The sequence below is a fragment of the Sciurus carolinensis genome, chromosome 12, assembly GCF_902686445.1.
Source record: "Sciurus carolinensis chromosome 12, mSciCar1.2, whole genome shotgun sequence".
NCBI classification, from domain to species: Eukaryota; Metazoa; Chordata; class Mammalia; order Rodentia; family Sciuridae; genus Sciurus; species Sciurus carolinensis.
In genome coordinates this window covers 113,386,618-113,407,149 of record NC_062224.1, presented here as the reverse complement: position 1 = coordinate 113,407,149, position 20,532 = coordinate 113,386,618, and the positions used below count along the sequence as shown (strand labels likewise).

General features: G+C 35.6%; 1 protein-coding gene across 3 annotated transcripts in view; it reads right to left on the bottom strand.

Annotated features, from left to right (window-relative positions):
- Kifap3 (kinesin associated protein 3) overlaps nucleotides 1–20,532 on the bottom strand; it is a 135,509-nt gene that overhangs the window by 64,741 nt on the left and 50,236 nt on the right. For all 3 annotated transcript variants that reach the window (XM_047520463.1, XM_047520461.1, XM_047520462.1), the window contains exon 10: nucleotides 18,338–18,500. In XM_047520463.1, coding sequence (XP_047376419.1) covers nucleotides 18,338–18,500 — 163 coding nt within the window. The remainder of the gene's footprint in view (nucleotides 1–18,337; nucleotides 18,501–20,532) is intronic.

Genomic DNA, 20,532 nt, shown 5'->3' with positions numbered 1-20,532 from the left:
CAGTTGTGAGCCTGGGATTCAGAACTAGGTCTGACTAAAGCTCATGTAGTATGTACTATCCACTAAGGCTTCCAGGAGAGAGCAGAGAGAGTGAAATCAATAATGCCAAATAAATATGTTATCATCATCATTCCTTAGGACTCAGGACAGGAAAGAGAGGCCTCTAGAAGGGCCTCTGTAGTATCCATTGGATCTGGGGTTCTGGGGAAATGAAACACAGACATGAAATCAGATATTTGCCAGAGAACCTTTGTCTAGATAAAGTAGGTTTGAAAGGATGAAGGAAGTTCTTAACAGGGGCAAATTGCCTTGGGGGGTGGGCTCTTTGGGTTAAATTTGTGGTTCTGCCCCTCAACAGCTATCTGGCATTGTCTATGTTATTTAAATTCTGCAATAGTTTCTTCATCTGTAAAATGCGGTAAAAATTTATCTAACTCAAAAGGTTGTTATACAAGGATTGGGTGAGAGAATTATGGTAAAGCAATTAGCAAAAAGTCTGACACATACTAAACGAATTTGATAAATATGATTGCTTATTATCATTATGTCAACAATAACATTTTTCTGTTTTACCGAGGGAGTAGTACTATCACTGTTCCTTATGTATGCTGCTTTGTTTTTCTACACTAAAACTACAGGTAGAAGTAAAGTAGGCTGAGAGGCAACTGAGGTTTCTGAGATGAGCTAGACAGAATTCCTAGGTATAGGCCAAGCCTGTGACTGATCATTTATGTTTCTACCTACTTATTTCCTATAAAACTCTGCTATTTCTTTTTATTTTAAATATTTTTCTTTTATTAGTGTACTACGGTTATACATAATAGCTGGGTTTATTTAGACAAAATCATACATGCATGGAAATTTATTTACTTCATTTCAGTCCCTAGTGACCCAGAACCCCTTGCCCTCCCTCTCTTCCTCACTCCCCCTGTTCTCCTTCCTCTACTTTACTGGTCTTCTTTTCATTTGTATGTTTATTTATTTTGATTGGTTAAAGCTCTGCTATTTGTTTCTAAAGTAAGTCCTTGGAGAACCATTTTACACTTGAGGCTCAACTCAGTGACCCATAACTAGTAAGAACTCATCATTGTTTTCACATTCTCATAAATTTCATATATATATATATATATATATATATATATATATGTTGTTGATGGACCTTTATTTTTATTTATATGCGGTGCTGAGAATCGAACCAGTGCCTCACACATGCTAGGCAAGTGCTCCACCACTGAACCACCACCTCAGCCCTCATTCTCATAAATTTCTTAATAAAAAGAAATGAACCCTCTCATTGCCCTCCACACAACATTATGAATCTCTCCTCCTCCTTTCAGACTTCCTTATCTGTATCTGAACTTAAATTTCACTCCTAGAGTGGGCAATGGTCAACAGTGATGGGCCATCAAGTGGATGAAAGGACACAGACAGAAGTCTAAGAACACTGAAAACAAAACTTACAATTACCTCCCCTGCTTCGTTTACCTTTAAACACCGGATCCTAGGGAAATAAAACCTTGATGAACGCAGGTATTTTTTCCTCATGTTGGGCTAAGCACAACTGAACAGAAGAACTAGAATACAACAAGTGCTGCACCAAAAAAAATTCTTTCTTTCTTGAGGAAAGTGTATGAAAGGAAGTGGTGACAGATCTAAGGTAACCTAAGTTGCTGATGTGTATTCTAGAATTTATCTGGGTAGATAGTCTCTTAAAATTCAAACAACTAATTAACATATACCTATAAAATCAACTTCCCCTTTCTATATTTATTTCGTGAATGAAAAAAAGATACAAACTAGCATGTGCTTTCTTTTTCCAAAAAATATGTATACAGGGCTGGGGTTGTGGCTCAGTGGTCCAACGCTTGCTAGCATGTGTGAGGCACTGGGTTCGATTCTTGGCACCAAATATAAATATATAAATAAATAAGTAAATGGTCCATCAGCAACTAAAAATATATATTAAAAAATACATAAATATTTTATAATTGTTCCTGTTACCCATATTACCTTGCTGATTCTCATTCATAGCCTACTGTTATAGATCACAAATTTTTCTTCTCCTCTAAGGAACTGCAATAGATGAATGAAGACTACAATTTATAAACCACAGGTTTCTTATTCTGTGCCATAAATTATTATATAAATGATAATTCCTTGAAAAAATGCAGCCTTTTAACTTTAAAGCATCTAGCAGATAGCTGACAGCTATAAGGACAAGGTAATTTGGGACAACAATGAGTATGTTGAGTGGGAAGATGTCTGGAAGAATAACCTAGATTTATCGATGCAAGCCTGCTGAACACAGAAAGTAAAGGCTTTTGGCAGCCAATATTTATTATTATTACTTAAAGGCTAATCTGCAGATCACACAGCAATAAACAGCCTTTGGAGAGATTACATGGTCCAAGTAAAACTAAGAGCTTATCCTTTATTATAAGCTAATAAATAGTCTTCTTCATTCACTGCAAGAAAAGAAATCTGAGTTCTTAAAAAAATAAACCTCAAAAAAAAAAAATACATACCCTAAATAAATTCTACAAGAAAAGGGGGTTGGAGGGTCTGATTTTCTCATAAGATTCATGAGTAAAAGCCATAAACTCTAGCTAACCAGCTATGATTCCTCCACATCCTACAAATGGCAGGCATTTCAAAAAGGCTCCTTTAAGACTTACAGACATCAATTATTCCCTAATGGCATCCCAAGTAAAAACAGGAGGCCAACAATCGGTATGCTGGCACGGCACCAAAGGCTCTGTGAATTTTGAGCAGAGCAGTGCAAAGACTGAATATTTTTGAGAACTAGGTTCTTAATGACTAGAGGTGGATTAGTCAAATCTGTTCAAGTAATAAGGGCAGGGTGGAAAAAAATGTCCTTGTCATTATGATTCCTTTGGTATTTATGGTAATAAACATGAATCACGATGAACTCACTGGCTATTAAATGCAGAGGTCATAAGTGCTTCCATAGGCTTTCCACAGGAATTCACCGTTAATTAGCTGGATCATTATTTGAAAGTGTTACTGAATTATCTTAGCATTTGTGCAGCCATTCACCCCAAAATTGGTCATTCCCAGCTGAGGGCAGTTAATGCCTTAACAAACTGGTCATTAACTCCAGTAACTGATTTTGTGGGAATTATTGCACTTATAAAGTACATTCAAGAGTTTATAAGAAAAAAATTGGCCCTTTTTTTTCTTTTTAAAGAAATTTACAGCTGTAGTTCAGCTGCAGCAGCTGAAGGACGGGAAAAAAAAAATCAGCTCTCTGGGCTACTCTCATGATCCATTTTCTGCCAATTAAAGGGCAAAACACATGCTGATTGGTTTTGAATTTTAAAATGTCTTCAGTTTTTTCATCTCCAAAGTGATTAGTAAAAACACCATTCAGCTACTAATTTTGTAAGACACTTGAGATTTTCCATTCATAGTTAAGTCAAGCAGAAATAAGAGTTTTGAACACCAGAACTCAGAGCCAAATTTCCGCTCCTGAAGCAGACCCAGCCCAACACTTTGTGAAAACAGAGTGAGAACACAAGTTATGGGCTACATTATTAGCCAGATTCTCATTCCCTTCGACACTCCATGTCTTTGTTCAAAGTAGAACACTCCCTTTGAAGTCACAAAGGCTCCATGCAAAGATAAGAGAAGTGGGAATATAAGCACACCTATGTTAGAGCAGAACAGTACTAAGGTGATACATCTCTGGAAACCTACACAACACGCTTCAAAAACCACACATCTGTAGGTTTACTGTGGCGTTAGAGCCCTTAAAGCCCTATGAATACAGTATAATGAAAATGCCACAGGCTAAAACCACTGCTTTAAAGACAACTGCAACAATTATTGAACATCGATATCTATATCAAAATATACTAAAAATATTTAGAATATATTTTAGAACATTCCCAAATCATGTTTCCACATAATGGAACCTAATTTATCAGGGCATATGCTGCAAATACAAACTTGGTACAATCAGACAGCTTTAGCTTACACTGCAATTTAGATAAACAAATTTTTAAGATTTCAACTATACTAGATGGTCTTTAGTTTTATTAAAAAATTGTCAACAGCAAGTCTAAAAAAGATTTGAGATGAATAGATAAAAGCCAAAAAAGAAGTAGAAATCAACAAATAAACGAGTTAACACTACAGCTCAAAGCACTAGAAAAAGAAGAGCAGACCAATACCAAAAGTAGTAGAAGACAGGAAAAGCCAACAACTTTTAAACAAGCGTTAAGTGGGAAAAAAAATAATCTGTAAGTTACAATGATTAGTAATATAAACAAGTATAACAATAATTTGGGATAAATGATTTTTGTGCCCAATTATTTAACACAATAAGAAACAAACTGTAAATCTGCTATGAAGCTAAATAGCTCTCTCAGTAACAGCTGTTCACAAAATGAGTACTCTAATAGTCAATACTTCCGATGGATTTTCATTCTTTAAAGTGTATGACTGATTTTAACTATACAGCTTATTTTTCAATATGTCTTCAATTATTTTATTACCTTGTCTATAGAATTCTTTGATTACATCCAGAGGATACTACGACAACTTATTTGTAAAAAACTCTACAAAGCAGACTTGTGGTAAAAATGATAAGGACCAAAATAAAGCCTTTAACAAAGAATGACTGCTTTCTAGCCTAAAGGTCCATGCCATGGACTTAATGTGCTTTGGTCAAATTTTATCATCTAAAAATGGAGACACCCCAGGCAATATTCACACACAGAGTATTGGAAACAGCTGGTGATAGAAGAATCTTAAGAAAAAAGGCTTCTTGATTTAATTGGGAAAACAGGAGGAAGCATAAATTTTACTACCATTAATAACTTCAAGCAATCTTGATATGACTCCACCTCACCCTGACGGCGGGACATATGCTTTTTGTTAAAGTGTTTGCCACATCTGACCCTTATTGTTTGCTCACTTGATCAGGTAAGAAAATGTAGGTTTATTTATAGGATAAATGAGGCCTATTAAAATTGAGAAACAGTGCAGTAGTCTAAGAGAAGCTGCTTTCTGAAACAGATGTGTGAAATTCCATAACAGTTTGGTAAGAACCAGGCCAAACTCAGTTATTTTTTAAAAAAATCTACTTTAAGTTTCTTAAAGACACCATCACAAAAGTAACCTCATTTCAAAAGGAAAGACCCTTCTACTTGGAAAACATTATTCTGACTATATCTGAACTGTTAAAAAAAAGTTTGAACTATTTATAAATATAGCTCTTTCAAAAACTAAAGTTTTACCTCTTCATTTTATGATACTCTTGGTGAATTAAAAATTAAGTCATAATAATATATGATGAAAAAATAAATTTAACATGATGGGAGAATTTCAAAGGTGTTCAGAACTTAACTTTGTCAATTTTCTTTTAAGGACATATGACAGAATGGTCAAAGAAAATAACCTTAATTTCTATGTGATCAAAGTTTAGAGTCCAACAGTATCTGTTCCAGTGATCTCTAACAACAAAGGAAATCAAACTTGTCTAAGCCGGAAAAAAATCCAACATTTATCACTTAACTCATGACCTGGACCGACTCCTACATGCTGATGAAATCTTTCTACAGCCCTGTAAAATGCCCTGAAACCCAGATTACCTAAATGTAATCTAGACAACAATAAATCAGGTGCCACTGTTACTCTCCAAACCAATCTGAGTCTACTCACAAAATATAGGCACATTTATATCAATTTGGAACACCTTAGAAACTCTAATTTGTCTTCCAATGAACATGATATGTTCTAACATTACCCTTAGAAAATGTGCATCCTTTTGAAATGATGCATGTGAAACTGTGAAGTAGGCTCTGTGGAATCTGGGAATCCCAATTCTTCTGCCATAACCCATTAAGTTACTTTTATACAAACCAGTCATGTAAACAAATACTGATTTAAAACCCCTAAGTTTATGTAGATAAGAACTGGTGGGGTTTAAATCATGACCTATGGCTCATATTAACAGTACCAGTGCCATAGCCTCTGTACTAGTAATATTCTGTGCCATACCTGAATCATTGACCAGCCTGGCTCTGTGACTAAAGGAAAGGACATCTGAGCTAGCTAACTTTTTAGTTAACTTATTTGTGGGTTCATAGATTATGTGTGAAAATGCTTAATATTAGAACTCAATGAATATTTATTATGAATCTTCAATAATAGTATTATAATTATTATAATTTTATATATAATAATTATATATAAAAAAGCTTAGCAACATCTGTACGTAACACTATGAATTCCTCAAAAAATAATTTTTTCTTTTTAAGGTACTGGTAATTGAACCCAGAGGTGCTTAACCACTGAGCCACACTCCAATTCTTTTTATTTGAGATAGTGGTTTCATTAAATTGCTTAGGACCTCACTAAGATGCCAGCTTTCTTTGAACTTGCTACCTTCCTGCTTCAGCCTCCCAAATTCTGGGATTACAGGTGTGCACCACTCTGCCTGGCTTTGGATTCCCTGAATTTTAAGGAAAGACTCCCCACTATTTATAAGTGAGCTGAGGAAGAACCTAAGGCAGAAGATCTATGATGCTGGGTTTCCCAGTTCTGGACCTGCTAATACTTTATAAAGAACAGTATGCTAATCTAAGGTTCAACTTATTATCTAGCTGAACAGTGCTTCTCACACTGATGGTGTGGTAGAAGGCCAGTGTTTATTTTCTTCCCTATGTGTTAAGGACTAGTACTTTGGTGAAGTATAATTAAAATGAAATTTAAAAAAAAACAGAGTTCAAAAATAGAAGGCCAAAACTGTTGTTTCATTCAAGAGACAAAATCTTATTTGGTGAAATTGCTTTAGATGTCTAAATGCTTACTTTCACTTTCTGGACTTACTCATTACAGACCAGTAACAAATAGTAACATTAGACTAAGCATTGGTCTGTGGACCACATTTAAAATGTCACTAAAATAGCTGGCTTACTCAGTCATAAAGAAGAAAGACTTTATGACATTTGCCAGTAAATGGATGGATCTGGAGACTATCATGCTAAATGAAATAAGCCAATTCCAAAAAACCAAAGGTCAAATGTTTTCACTGATATGTGGAAGCTACCCACAATAAGAGGGTGGGGGAGATTAGAAGTTCAGTGGAATTGACAATGAGGACTGAAGGTAAGGGAGCGGGGATGGGAAAAGGAAAGTCAGTGGAATAAATCTGATATAACTTTCCTGTGGACATACATGAATATAACAGGGAATCTCACCACTGAGAACATCCACAAGAAATTAATTTAAAAAAAAAAAAAACTGTAGTTAAATAGGCAGAAAATTGTAGAAGGGAGGAAGTAGAGGTCCTGGGGTCTGAACTAGAACATGATATATTTCATGCTTTTATTATTATGTCAAAATGGATTCTATTGTCATGTGTAACTAAAAATAACCAATAAAAAAAGCAGGCTCTTGTCCTAAATCACACAATTCACTAAAGGAAACTTTATCAGTGAAATCAAGGTGCTATTTTAATGTTTAAAATAAACCTCTATAACCAGGCTAGAAATATTCAAAACCGTGATGAATTTCTGTGCTCCTGATGGGTCATTCTGCAACCATTAGCATCTTCTTTCCCCTCCTTTTCTTCCTTCTTATCATGACTTAACATTTGTGGAACTTTCTAGTTGTGAAATAAATAAATGCTAATTCTTTCACTTGATTCTCAGAATAACCCTGTGGGACAGGCCCTTTTTTATTCCCTTATTTTCTAAATGAGACAAAAGGCTCAGGGAAGTTCAGTTGATTTGCATAGTACCATTGGCTAATAAAGGGCAGAAGGAAGGCACAAGCTTAGCTCTTTTGAAATTTATTCCTTTCATCCATTCACATCTAACCACCACCAATACTGAGAGCCCACAATGTGCTTGTACTCTTCTGGGCATTGGGAATACAGAGTGGATAACACTGATACAACTCTTTATTGTCTTTTTATTTATTTATTTTTTAAAAAATTTTTAGTTGTCAATGGACTTTATTTATTCATATGTGAAGCTGAGAATCAAACCCAGTGCCTCACACATGCCAGGCAAATGCTCTGCCACTGAGCTACAACCCCAATCCATAATTCTTTATTTTCATAGAGCTTATAGTCTTCAGAGTCAGACAGCTGGTAGTGCTGGTAGGTGAGTGGTACAGAGACAATAAATAGATGGTTATGTGAAATATGTATTATAAGAGATTAAACACTATGGAGGACAGTAAAACAGGAAAGGTAAGGAGAGCATCAGGAACCAGGGATTAAAATTTTAAATAGGGGACCAGAAGTGAAAGTCTAAAACCAGTGAGGGAAAAGATCATGCAAAAAACTAGGAACATCACAGGCAGAAGGAACGGGAAGAATGAAAGTCCTGAGGCAGAAACAGTGCCTGTTGAATTAAAGGAATAAAAAGCAAGGAAAGAACCAGAGAGCACCAGAAGATGACTGTCCTTGTCACAGAGGTGAGGATACAGGGCAGAACATGTAAACTCTGTGGCCCATTGTAAGGACTCTGTCTCTTTCACTAAGTGAGATGGAAAGTAACTGAGGGTTTTGAGTGGAGAAAAATTTAACTTAAATTTTAATAGAATTTTTTCTTTCTGTTTACTATGTTAAGAAGAGACTGAAGAGCAAGAGTAGAAGCCCAAAGATCAGTTAAAATGCTACTTTATTAAGTCAGCAAGAGATGGTGATGGCTGGGATCAGACAGGGAGCAGTTATATTCTGAATACAGAACTGACAAGATTATCTGACAGATTAGACGTAGGAGAGGAGGGAAAGACATGAGTCAAGGATTTTAACTCCCCCAATTTTGACCTAGTTAACTATGAAAGATGAAGGTCCATTTACTGAGATGAGAAAGATTGTTAAAATAGTGGATTTGGGTTAGGGTCAGGAAGAGATTGAAAGCTTAATTATGAACCTATTAAATCTCATCTGCTAATCAGGCCTCAAAGTGGTAATGTGTGGAGTTAGGGAGTCAGAAAGGAGGCTGGGATTATGTTTCTTTACATTTTGGAATCATCAACACAGGCAGAGTATTTCAATGGAATGAATGAAGTCATCAAGGTAGTGACTACAGACAGAGGACTATGCACCACGTAATGCTTATGGGTTGGGAAGATGAGGTGCAAGCAAAAGAGAAGACTGAGAAGAAATGGGTGGTAAAGAGGAGGAACACTCTGAAAGTACTGTGTCCACTGGAACAAGTAAAGGAGGGTGTGCTGTAGCGAATGCCGCTCAGAGGTTAAGAAATATGATCAGTGAGAACTGACCACCGGATTTACTGATGTGGACTCAACCAGTGCGGTGTGATGGTGTGTGTATGTGTGTGTGTGTATGTGTGTGTGTGTGAGAGAGAGAGAAAGGCCTGGGTGGAGAACTTGATCTGAGAAAATTCAAAAGTGTGGAGAAAAATGAGGGGAGGGAGAAAAAGACAAGAAAGAAGACAGGAAGGGGAAAAGATAAAAGAGAGAAGTGGGGGGTGGGTATGAATGCATACGAATGGGAAGAGAACAGCTGGTGACAGGAAATGAAGATTTCTTCTGATGAGAGTTGAAATGGGAAGAAAATAAATGGCAAGATAGCTGGAAGGTTAAAAAATGACACATATAATCTCTGTAAAGTTGGAAGAAACAACAGCACATTTGTAAGATAACAGAAAAGATCCCCTAGAGAGGGAAAAATAGTAATGCAAGACGGAAAGAAGAATTGCCTAAGCAAGAACCTTAAACAGGAGAGGGGAGTGGACATAGGCCTGGGGCAAGAGCAGGAGGAGCAGGTTCATCAACCATGGGGTAATGGGAAAGACGACACAGTGCAGCTGCAGATCCAGGTAGGCAGGAGTCAACCATGGTAACAGGAACTTGAGAAGCTCTCGTTTCTATGTTCTCAGTAAAATGGAAAGCAGGGTAATGAGCTTAGAATGAGGATGAGAACAGAGCTATTTTCACTAATGCTGAGAAGGTAGAGGAATGAAATTCTCACCTAGGAAAGGAGTAGAATAACCAGACCAAAAACGTAGTATGATTGCTGGGCAGCATTAAAATTGGTTAATTTCTCTGTGCTCAGGATCTGCCATCTCCATCCTCTCATGTGATGCCACCCTCTCCCAATTCCTTCACAAGTGCCAAAATATTGGGAAAAATGCTTCTCACCAAGATGCAAGCAGGATGAACACTCATACACTGACAGTGCAAGACAGGAAATATAACTAAATGTTTAAAGAGAAAGAGGGCTGTCCTGGGGGAATGGGATGGTTTTAGTACTGCTCAGACATCCAGATATGAAACTAGAAAGTATAGCCAAACCACACATATCTTGTAGCTGAATGTGAGTTGTTAATACTATTACCAGGAGAATTTATAGGCATTAAAAGCTTTAAAGGAATGCACTTATGCACTGGCTTTCAAAGTGTGGTCCTAGGACACAAGAAGGGGACTACAAAAATCACAACATTTTTAACAATACTAATACAATAGTTTACTAATTTTTAATTTAAAATCTTTTCCTGTTTTTAACTCTCAGTCTCTCCTAAGCATACAACTGAGTTATCCAGTGCTACAGAGGACATGATGTCAGCTGTTGCCTAGTAAGCTTGACTGATTTTAAAGAGATCTGCAGAGTGTAAAGTGGTGCCACTTTTCTATTTATGAAAATAGTTATTTTTATAAAGACATAAACGTTAACTAAATATCCATAAATATAACTTCCCAGAAACAAAAACTCTTTGAGGTCTTCAATCATTTTAGAGACTATAAAGGGGTTGTGAGACTAAAAAGCTTTAAATTGATGCTCTGATCAACTAAATTCCTACAATTACCTAATAGGGAAGACTTACAGATAGTAGAAAAATTGTGGAAAGCAATAGGTACCTGTAATACTTAAATCTCCCTAAACCATTAGGTTAGTGGTGCCTGTTCTATTTTTGTTTTAACTAATGTGTAAGTATTCACATATGTAAGATGAGACTTGTATATTTTTATAGTCTTATTCCTTTGAATTTAGCTTTCTTTGAAAATCAAGTTAATATTTTAAAAGTTGATGTGAAAACTCAGACCATTACTCAATTTAAAATTAATATAAATATCATTCAAGCAAAAAAAAATCTAGTGTAAATAACTTATAATTGTCAGAAAACAGCATAACAATGCAATGTGTCAGTCTATTATCATTAAGTAGGCATTCTGGAAAGCACTGCCTCTGCCGCCATGTGAGGTCTAAGCTTTATACAAGAACCAGTGTCATGGTGAACTAGGCCCTTCAAGAGAACACATTTCAATCAGGTATTTTTATGCTGGCTTCTGTACTAACATTATCCCTGTTTTAGTCAGCTTTTTCACTGCTATGATTAAAAGGGCCCAGCTGGAACAACTACAGAGGAGGAGAGGTTTAGTTAGGGGCTCACAGTTTCAGAGGTCTCAATCCACAGACAGCTTGGCTCTATTCCTTGGGGCTCAAAGTGAGGCTGAACATTGTAGCAGAGGGAAGCAGCTCACATGGTGATCAGAAAGCAGAGAGAGAGGTCGCCACTTGCCAGATACCAATATATACCCAAAGCCATGCCCCAATTCCCACCTCCTCCAGTCACACTCTGCCACATCAGTTAAACCCTATCAGGGGATTAAATCACTGATTGGGTTAAAACAATTAAAACTCAATCATTTCTCCTCTGAACCTTCTTGCATCACATGTGAGCTTCTGGGGACATCTCACATCCAAACCTTAACAATTCCCAAGTGTGTCAATCAAACTTTAGCTCATGAAACATTCAGGACAAAGCAATTCAGAGGTATAACAAACATTTGTCCAGTACATCAGACAAAAAACTAAGAAAATGTAGCTTTTCAAGTTGTATTTTAAATACTATCAGTACATATTTCAGGGTACTGAAGAATACATTGTGACAAGGAATTTCCTTGCCATCTCCTGCCCTAGGATACTCTGACATAAGGAAGCTCTCTTGAGACACATGAATGTCAAATGGCTTAAAGATTGTTTTTTTCTTTCGTAGTTGTAGATGGACAGAATGCCTTTATTTTGTTTATTTTTATGTGGTGCTAAGGATCAAACCCAATGTGGCACACATGCTAGGTAAGTGCTCTGCCACTGACCTATAGCCCTAATCCTGGCTTAAAGATTTTTGACAAGGAAATTTTTTTGAAAATCTGATTCTTAGATGAGCCAAAAAATCTTTACTTTTAAAGAGTTAACACCCTAAAAAGTCTGAACAGACTTTAACAATTATGTAAGTAAAGTTAAGCTTCCTAAGTCTAACTTGATTTACCTATACTCACATTTGCTGAAAGTACTGGACATGATAGATCTTCCAGATGGTAACATAAAGTTATCAAATGTAAGAAACTCTTTGTCAAAATACAGAAATAATAAAATTTGGGCCCATCTTGGATCCAGGCTGATATGTGCAGAGATAAATTATCCCCTTTAGGCACTTAACCAGTCCATCCTGAACAATGCATCAACTTCAGATTCGGGACAAACTTGAGCTTGGGCTTCCCCTAGAGCCGAAAGGATAATAATACACCAATGATGGATTCATGGCAAACCTGGAATTAAGGTGCCATCTAGTGGTGAAACAGCAGCATGACCACAGGTTCAGAAGAAAAACAGCTCAAAATTCCAGGAATGACCAGAAGAAAAAAAAAAGATCATCAAGACCAGAATAACCAATTCTTGAATGTGCAGATGCCACTGCATGACAACAAGCATCAAAAACTTTCAGCTCATATCCTCACCTAAGGGATAAAATAAGGTGTCAGAAACAGCTATCTACACATTAACTCTCAAACAATTTTAAATAGCTGTTTTTGAAAAACTCAATTTTAAATAGCTGTTTTTGAAAAATTCAAAAAAGTTGAGAAATAATTCAGCACTTTATTAGAGAAACTTAGGAGACATTGAAGTAGTTCAAAAAACCAAACAGAAATCCTTCAGCTGGAAAGTTTGCTAAATGAGATGAAAAATGTGAGAGAAGGCATCAATAGCAAAATAGATGAAAAAGAAGAAAGAATCAGTAAGTTAGAAGAAAGGCTATTTGAAAATACACAGAGGAGGAAAAAGAGAATTTAATGAAATGAAGAAGGTCTATAAGAACTTTGCAATGGCATGAAAGGAGCAAATATTGGGGTTACTGGGTTCAAGAGGGACTTGAGAATGCCAAAAGTGAGAAATTTCACTCAAAGAGACAGTTACAGAAAATCTCCCAATCCTAGAGAAGGATACAAATATTTGGATACAGGAGTGACAAAGGTCACCAGTCAAGATTTATTTCAACAAAATATGCCCTAAAAACATAATCAAGCCAGGTGTGGTAAAACATGCCTGTAATGCCAGTGATTCAGGAGGCAGAGGCTGAAGATTTCAGGTTCAAGGCCAGAGTTAGCAACTGAGCGAGGTCCTGAGTAACTTAGCAAGACTCTGTCTCAAAATAAAAAATAAAAAAGGGTGGGTATGTAATTTCAGTACCAAAAAACAACAGCAGCAACACAAAAAAACATTAAATCAAGTTCTTAAAGGTTAAGACAAAGAGAGGATCTTTTTCTGTTTGTTTTAAGCTGATTGCTGGGTATACATTTTTTAAAATAATTTTTTTAGTTGTACATGGACACATTAACTTTATTTTATTTATTTATTTTTATGTGGTGCTAAGGATTGAACCCAGTGCCTCATACATGCTAGGCAAGCTCTCTATCATTGAGTTACAACCTCAGGCCCAAAAAGAGGATTCTTCAAGTAACAAGAGAAAAGAAACTACATACGGGTGTCCCAGTTCACCTGATAGGAGACTTTTCAGCAGAAATTTTATAGATCAGGAAGAGAGTGTGATAAGAGTTTCAAAGTACGAAAGGATAAAAAAACAAACTGCCAACCAAGAATAATATAGTCAGTAAATTTATCTTTCAGAAATGAATAAGATATTCCCCAATAAACAAAAGCTGAGACTGTTATCTCCACCAGACCTGTCCTATAAGAAATGATACATAGAATACTTCAAATTTAAAGGAAGAGACACCAGTGAGTTAGAAAACACTGAGTGGTATAGAAAATCTGAACAGACCAATATGAGATTGAATCAGTCATAAAAGGACTCCCACCAAAGAAAGCCCTAGGCCAGATGGTCTCACTGCTGAATTCCACTAACTTGTGTGTGTGTGTGTGTGTGTGTGTGTGTGTGTGTGTTTGTGTGGTACTAGGGATTGAATCCAGGGGCACTCTGCCATTGAGCCACATCCCTAGCCCACTTTATTTATTTATTTATTTATTTATTTATTTATTTATTTATTTATAGATAGGGTCTTGTTAAGTTGCTGAGGCTGGCTTTGGACTTGCAGTCCTCCTGCCTCAGCCTCCCAAGTTGCTGGGATTATAGGCATGTACCACCATGTCTGGCTCTACTCAACATTTAAAAATACAAATTCTTCTCAAATTATTACAAAAATTCGAAAAGAAGAGAATTCTTCCAAACTCATTCTATAAAGTCCAAACCTCAAAGACACAACAACAACAACAAAAAGAAGAAAAAAAAAGAAAGAAAACCATTGGCCAATGTCATTGATGAACATAGAAGAAAAAAATCCTCAGCTAGCAAACCAAATCCAATAACACATTATACAGGTTATTTACCATGATTATGTGGGATTCACCCCAGGAATTCAAGGATAGTCCAACACATGCAAATCAATAAACAAGATATTCCATCAATAGAATAAAACCCTATATGATTGTTACAGGCACAGGTAAAACATTTGATAGAATACATCCCTTCATGGTAGGAATTCTGAACAAATTAGGGATTGAAGGACTACCTCAATATAATAATGGTCATATGTAACAAGACCAAAGTTAACATCATACTGAATGGGCATAAAACTGAAAACTTTTTAAGATCTGGAACAAGTCAAGGATGCCTACTTTCACCACTTTTATTCAACATAGTACTAGAAGTTCTAGCCAGAGCAATTATGCAAGAGAATGAAATAAAGGGTATCCAAGTTGGAAAGGAAGAATGACTGCAAAGTTTGGTTGTGTTTCAACAGTTCAGACTGAATCAGTTACTTAAAATGAGCAACATGTTTTTTCCCCTGTAGGTTCATCTTATAAAGGAACTGCCAAAGCTTATTTAACCCACAATTTAAATGGAAACAAGTAGAAAACTAATTCTATTAAAGTCATTAAGAATATAAAGTAAGCACATATAAACTTATAGTTATTAAAAAGTATAATTATATATGCAACTATGTATACATTTGGAAGTATTTTAAAGAAGTTGAAGGTGTAGTTCTGTAGTATATCTTAAATTTATCTTCAAAATACACATAATTTGATCCTGGAGTATCAATAGATACTCTCTTTTCCTTACTAGGATTGCAGTTACTTCCATGGCTTGTAAATGCAATGAAAGGGAGGAACTAAAGAAAAGTTGCTAAGTAAAAGCCACGTACATTTGAAGGAGCTTGCCCAAAGTTGAAATCTGATGACTTGTGACAATAACAGAGATGGAAAAGAAGTGAGCATGAGGACAGGAACAAGCAAGGAACCTACCTTCTAGTTCTCACATAGGTCCAAAGTCATCATGAGTTCATAGTGAATACTAGTTACATAACAAAAGAGCTGAGCTGTAACCAACTTCTTCTTTGCTTTTAATGATTATTCAAGTCAAAACATTTTTTTCTTACATATTTTTTTCAGTTTCCTAGAAAATTTTCATGGGTGTTTTTATGTGGAATGTTATTTGGCCATTTATCTATTTTACTCACCAAAGACAAATAAATCAAGAATTTACTTAGAGCTAACCATAAATGTCTCTCAATGATTTTAGTTTGAATCAGCTTTCATAAATCAGTCAAGAACAGAGAAGAAAACTTTTAAAATTGTCCACCTCTAGCTAGGTCATGATGCGTTAGAACAGTACCAACTTTTTACTCTCCAAAGTATATAAGAGCTGTACCCTAGGAATCCACAATATTCCAAAGAAAATGATTAAGAAACACGAAAAAAATGATTCAAAAAAGAGATAAAGGTTTTCAGATGCTGTACTCACACAAAGCTTCCTCATTTCCCTACTACATGTAGAATCTACATGTAGATCATCATCACTTTTCAGCAACAGATTAAACTTTCTATATTGTATGTATTTGTTTAAAGATAAGCATTTTCTCCGTCATGTCTCCTTTAGTGATTTTGTTGCTCAACTTTTTTTACTTATTTGACAACATGGGTAAGGGTTAAGAAACACCCCTACCTCTCCCGGGTTCTGAACTCATGCTCCTATCTGTCCACTGAGTGTCTTTGCTTCAGATTTCTCTATTATTGTCTTGCTCTAACCACTCCGTCATGCCTCCCCATTTCCGTTCCTGGACCAGCGTTCTATCAGTTGTTGATTTTACGATGTCTCCTCCCACTGTTCCCCACATCTGAACATTAACCTGGGCATACTCATTCTTTCTCCCTCCCTGTCTTCTGCCTTTCCTTTTACTTCTCACTTGACATACTACCTCTGCTCTAACTGAGGTTTTCTTTGCTTCTTGTCTCATTTACTACAGCATGCTACTGATCTCGTCTTCAGACTCTGGTTCTAGTCCATGCCATATAATAATGTCAGATTAATTTTCTAGACTGAGTTCTGATTAAAACCCACCTGCAATGATGCCCACCATCAGCATATTAAGTATAATTTCTTAACAATGCTTGAAACTTTATAATCTTACATAATTATGAGTATAAACCCATTTTCAAGTCTCTCACTTTTTACTAGTCATATTCTATACTGAAATTGAAATGGCAATTTATTATTCCTCAAACCAACCTAGCTTTAATTATGCCTCAGGTAATATTGATTGCTTTATCCAAAACATTTTCTAAAGTCTCTCTTATTATTTTGTAAATATCATCCTATTAAAATGACTATTTTTTTGTGCACTTTTTATTAAGAAGTAACCTATATCAATATTTTAAAGTGTAAACAATGAAGAACTGCTATGTTACAGGAATCACATTAGCAATTATATATAGAAAATACTTCATACATTGTCATACTGCCTTTATACAATAAATGCATAAAATTGAAGCAAAACTGAATCCTTACTAAGTAGATATTTTTGCATATATTGCCTTCTCTTTATCTTTCTCTGCCTTTATCTTCTGTTTGACTTTGAGCAATTCTGCCTGGATGGCTTTATCTTCTGGTGCTGTTTCCTGAACTTTTTAAGATCAGCCAATGCCATGGTGTTATGCCTCACCTCAAGACCTGAGTAATAGAGCCCACTGTGGATGGACTGAGACCTCTGAAACCATGAGCCCCCAGATAAACTTTTCCTCCTTTACAATTGTTATAGTCAGATCTTTTAGTCAGAGCAGCAAAAAAGTCGACTAAGAGTCAGATTTATGATAAATTGTCATATGAATTAAATTTGACTTTAAAACTCCCTTCCCCCAGATGTCTCTAGTGCCTTGACTCCCCCAAAAGCAAATTTTGAAAGTGGACCTCAACAGAATATCTTCTAAAATGCATAACATTCTTGTGCAATGCTTCAATATATGGAGAAAGCTGCAAAAAGAAAGAAACTACAGAACTAAAATAAAAGGATGAAATGTTAAAAGACAAGTTAGAATTATTTAATTTCTGGTTAAGAAAGACAATGGTATTTGCAGGTAGAGGAAAAAAGCAAATGGACAGTCACTTAGGAATAGAAAAGCTAGTTTGGGAGTTGCTTGGGTAGACTGTAAGGGTGTTGTAACGCTCTGCTAAGGCTAACATTCATTAAGAGCACCAAAGCATTCAGTATTGAACCCATCCTTGTTCAAGGTATCTTGATAGTTGATAGCTAAAACAGAATAGCTTAAGTACTTAAGTTTAATATTCAAAATAAACGAATCTTCCAGTACAACAGCTTTCTAATTCATGACATAGAAAAAACAGTTAAAACTTAATGACAAAGAACTTCCATAAATGTGTGTGTTTGTAAGTAGTATTAGAAAACTATGGCAGGATATAAGAATTTAAATAATATCTTCTTTTTAAGACATCCTGAAGAGAAAAAATCCATTTTCCTTTCTTCTTCCCTGGAAGCACTTATACACTTTTACTTAGGTTCAATATGGGCTAATGAAATAAAAGAGTCAAAAGTTCCTATTTCATTTCATCCCATTATATCACAGAAATCCTGAATCAGGTAATTTTTCATTTATTCTGCTTATTTTTATTATTCAGTTTCTAATCAAAGAATATACACACAAAACTTTCTGTTCAGAGGCTTTTCAACACAGAACTCAATTTCCCAATGATGCTGGGAATTCTAAAAAACAGACATTAATTCTTAGAAAGCATACCTAGGAGTGCAGTGAGTTTTGGAAGAAGTCCAACTTGTACCATCTTATTCCTCAGTCCTGTGTCAAAGGACAGGTTTAGTAAAAGCCGGAGGGTGATATTCAGTAGATCTTCATGTTCACAAGGTATCATTTTTACCAGTTTTTCAACAATATCCATTTCCACCTAAGTAAAATAATATGCAATGAAGTTCTATTACATATAAGCTGAAAAAGATTACAAATAATTATTTTTTGGTTTTAACCTAATATGTATCTATTTAAAAATATTAATCTTATATTTCCATTTCAACCCATGAACTTTCCTGATATCAAACTTTTGAAGAGAAAATTTAGACTCTTACATCATCCCTTTCTTCCCTCATCTGTCTGCATTAATTGATGGTTGAAAATACTCTGCCTAACTGAACACCACCCACTATGTAATCAGGCCCTATGCCAGATCAAAACAAGATCTCATCTTGGCCTTCTCAAGGATTCCTTGGTCTAAAAGGAATGGACAAATAGAACAATGAGGACCCAGTGTGATAAAAACTGAATGCACAAAGTGCTCTGGAAGCAACATGAAAGAAGATACTACCCTACGTAGAAGAAAAGATGGCTTCAAATTTAGAATAACTCTTGAAAAATGAGACAGAGTTTGTTCTCTGGTTGAGAGGAATGGCAATATTGACCAGATGAAAAAAAAGCCAGTGGACAGGCATTTAGTAGTAAGAGCTTGTTCAGGGAGTTGTAAGTGCTTTGGCATAATAACAGTATAAAGCATATACTGAGGACTGGCAGAGACTTAGAAACAGATTTTGGATCACAGAGGCTTATAATGCTCTGCTGGGGGTTTCACACCATTCTGTAAGTAGCAGGTGTTCTTCATGATCTCAAGCCAAAGGGATGATATGGTCAGACTATTTCCTAGGAAGGAGACACTCCTGAAATCCAAGTGCCCCACACCAGCCAGGGCCAGTCTTGCAAGTAGTCTTATTTAGGAATAGACATCTCAGGTTCCTTTTCTGCAGAGTCAGTAATACAGATGCAAAAACAAGTCTAGGACAATGAGGGCAAAAAGTTATTTTAATTTTTGTCATGTTTAATTTAAGGAGATATTCATTGGATATTTGGAAATCTTTAAAAACTCAGAAAAGAAGCAAGGCTAACAAGTAATAGCTAAAATTTACAACAGGGATCAGCAGAACACAGCTAATGAAACTCATCTGGCCTACCATCTGTTATCATACAACCTAAGATTAAGAATGTTTTTGGTTTTTATATTTCTTTTCCTTACTTATTTTTGTGGTACTGAGATTGCACCCATGGCCTTATGCATGCTAGACAAGCTCTCTACACTGAGCTACACATCTAGCCTGTTACATTTTTAAACTGCAGAAAATAATTAGGAATATTTCATGACACATGAAAATTATAAGCAATTTAAATTTCCACAAATAGTAGTTTTACTGAAACAGAGCCAAGTTCATTAGTTTATAGACTGTGTATGGCTGCTTTCATGCTATAGCAGAGTTGAGTAGCTACAGCAGAGACCATAGGACCGGCAAAGACTAAAATATTGACCATGTGACTATTTAAAGGAATTTGCTGATCCAAGCTCTACAAGATAAAGAAATTGTGTCAAGAGATCTTTCATTAGAATGATAAATTACAGAGGGCATTAAAACTATTTAGTTGGTAATGGAAACTGTACACTAAATTTTTTTAAGGTTGCAATCAGAAAAACTTGGTTATAAAAACATCTCACGTCTTTTAGCTACAAAGCAAGGGTTAAAAAGTTAAGAAATTCTATATAAGTTCAAATTTTTTGTATCATAACAAAAGGATTTATGAATAATGTTTCTCTACTTTTCCTTTCATTGGAGATCTAAAAATTTATTTATACTGTCCTTTCCATATCTTTTTTGCAATCATTCACTGCCCTCATAAACATCACATAAGTGACTGAGCCTTTGCTCTACTTTTGTTCTTTCACTTCATGCCAAGGAATGAACACAAAATTTTTAAAAACTGCTAAACTGACAACCAACATCTGCCTTTTCCTTCATACGTCTATGTACACTACACAGTAATACTGTAGCCATATTTTTCATTAGAGTACAAACCAAACCAAAACCTTCCAAAAATGAAACATGAAACTAAAAGCTCATTTAAAAATGGAAATGGAAAGGAAAAGAATATAGAATAGCCAGAAT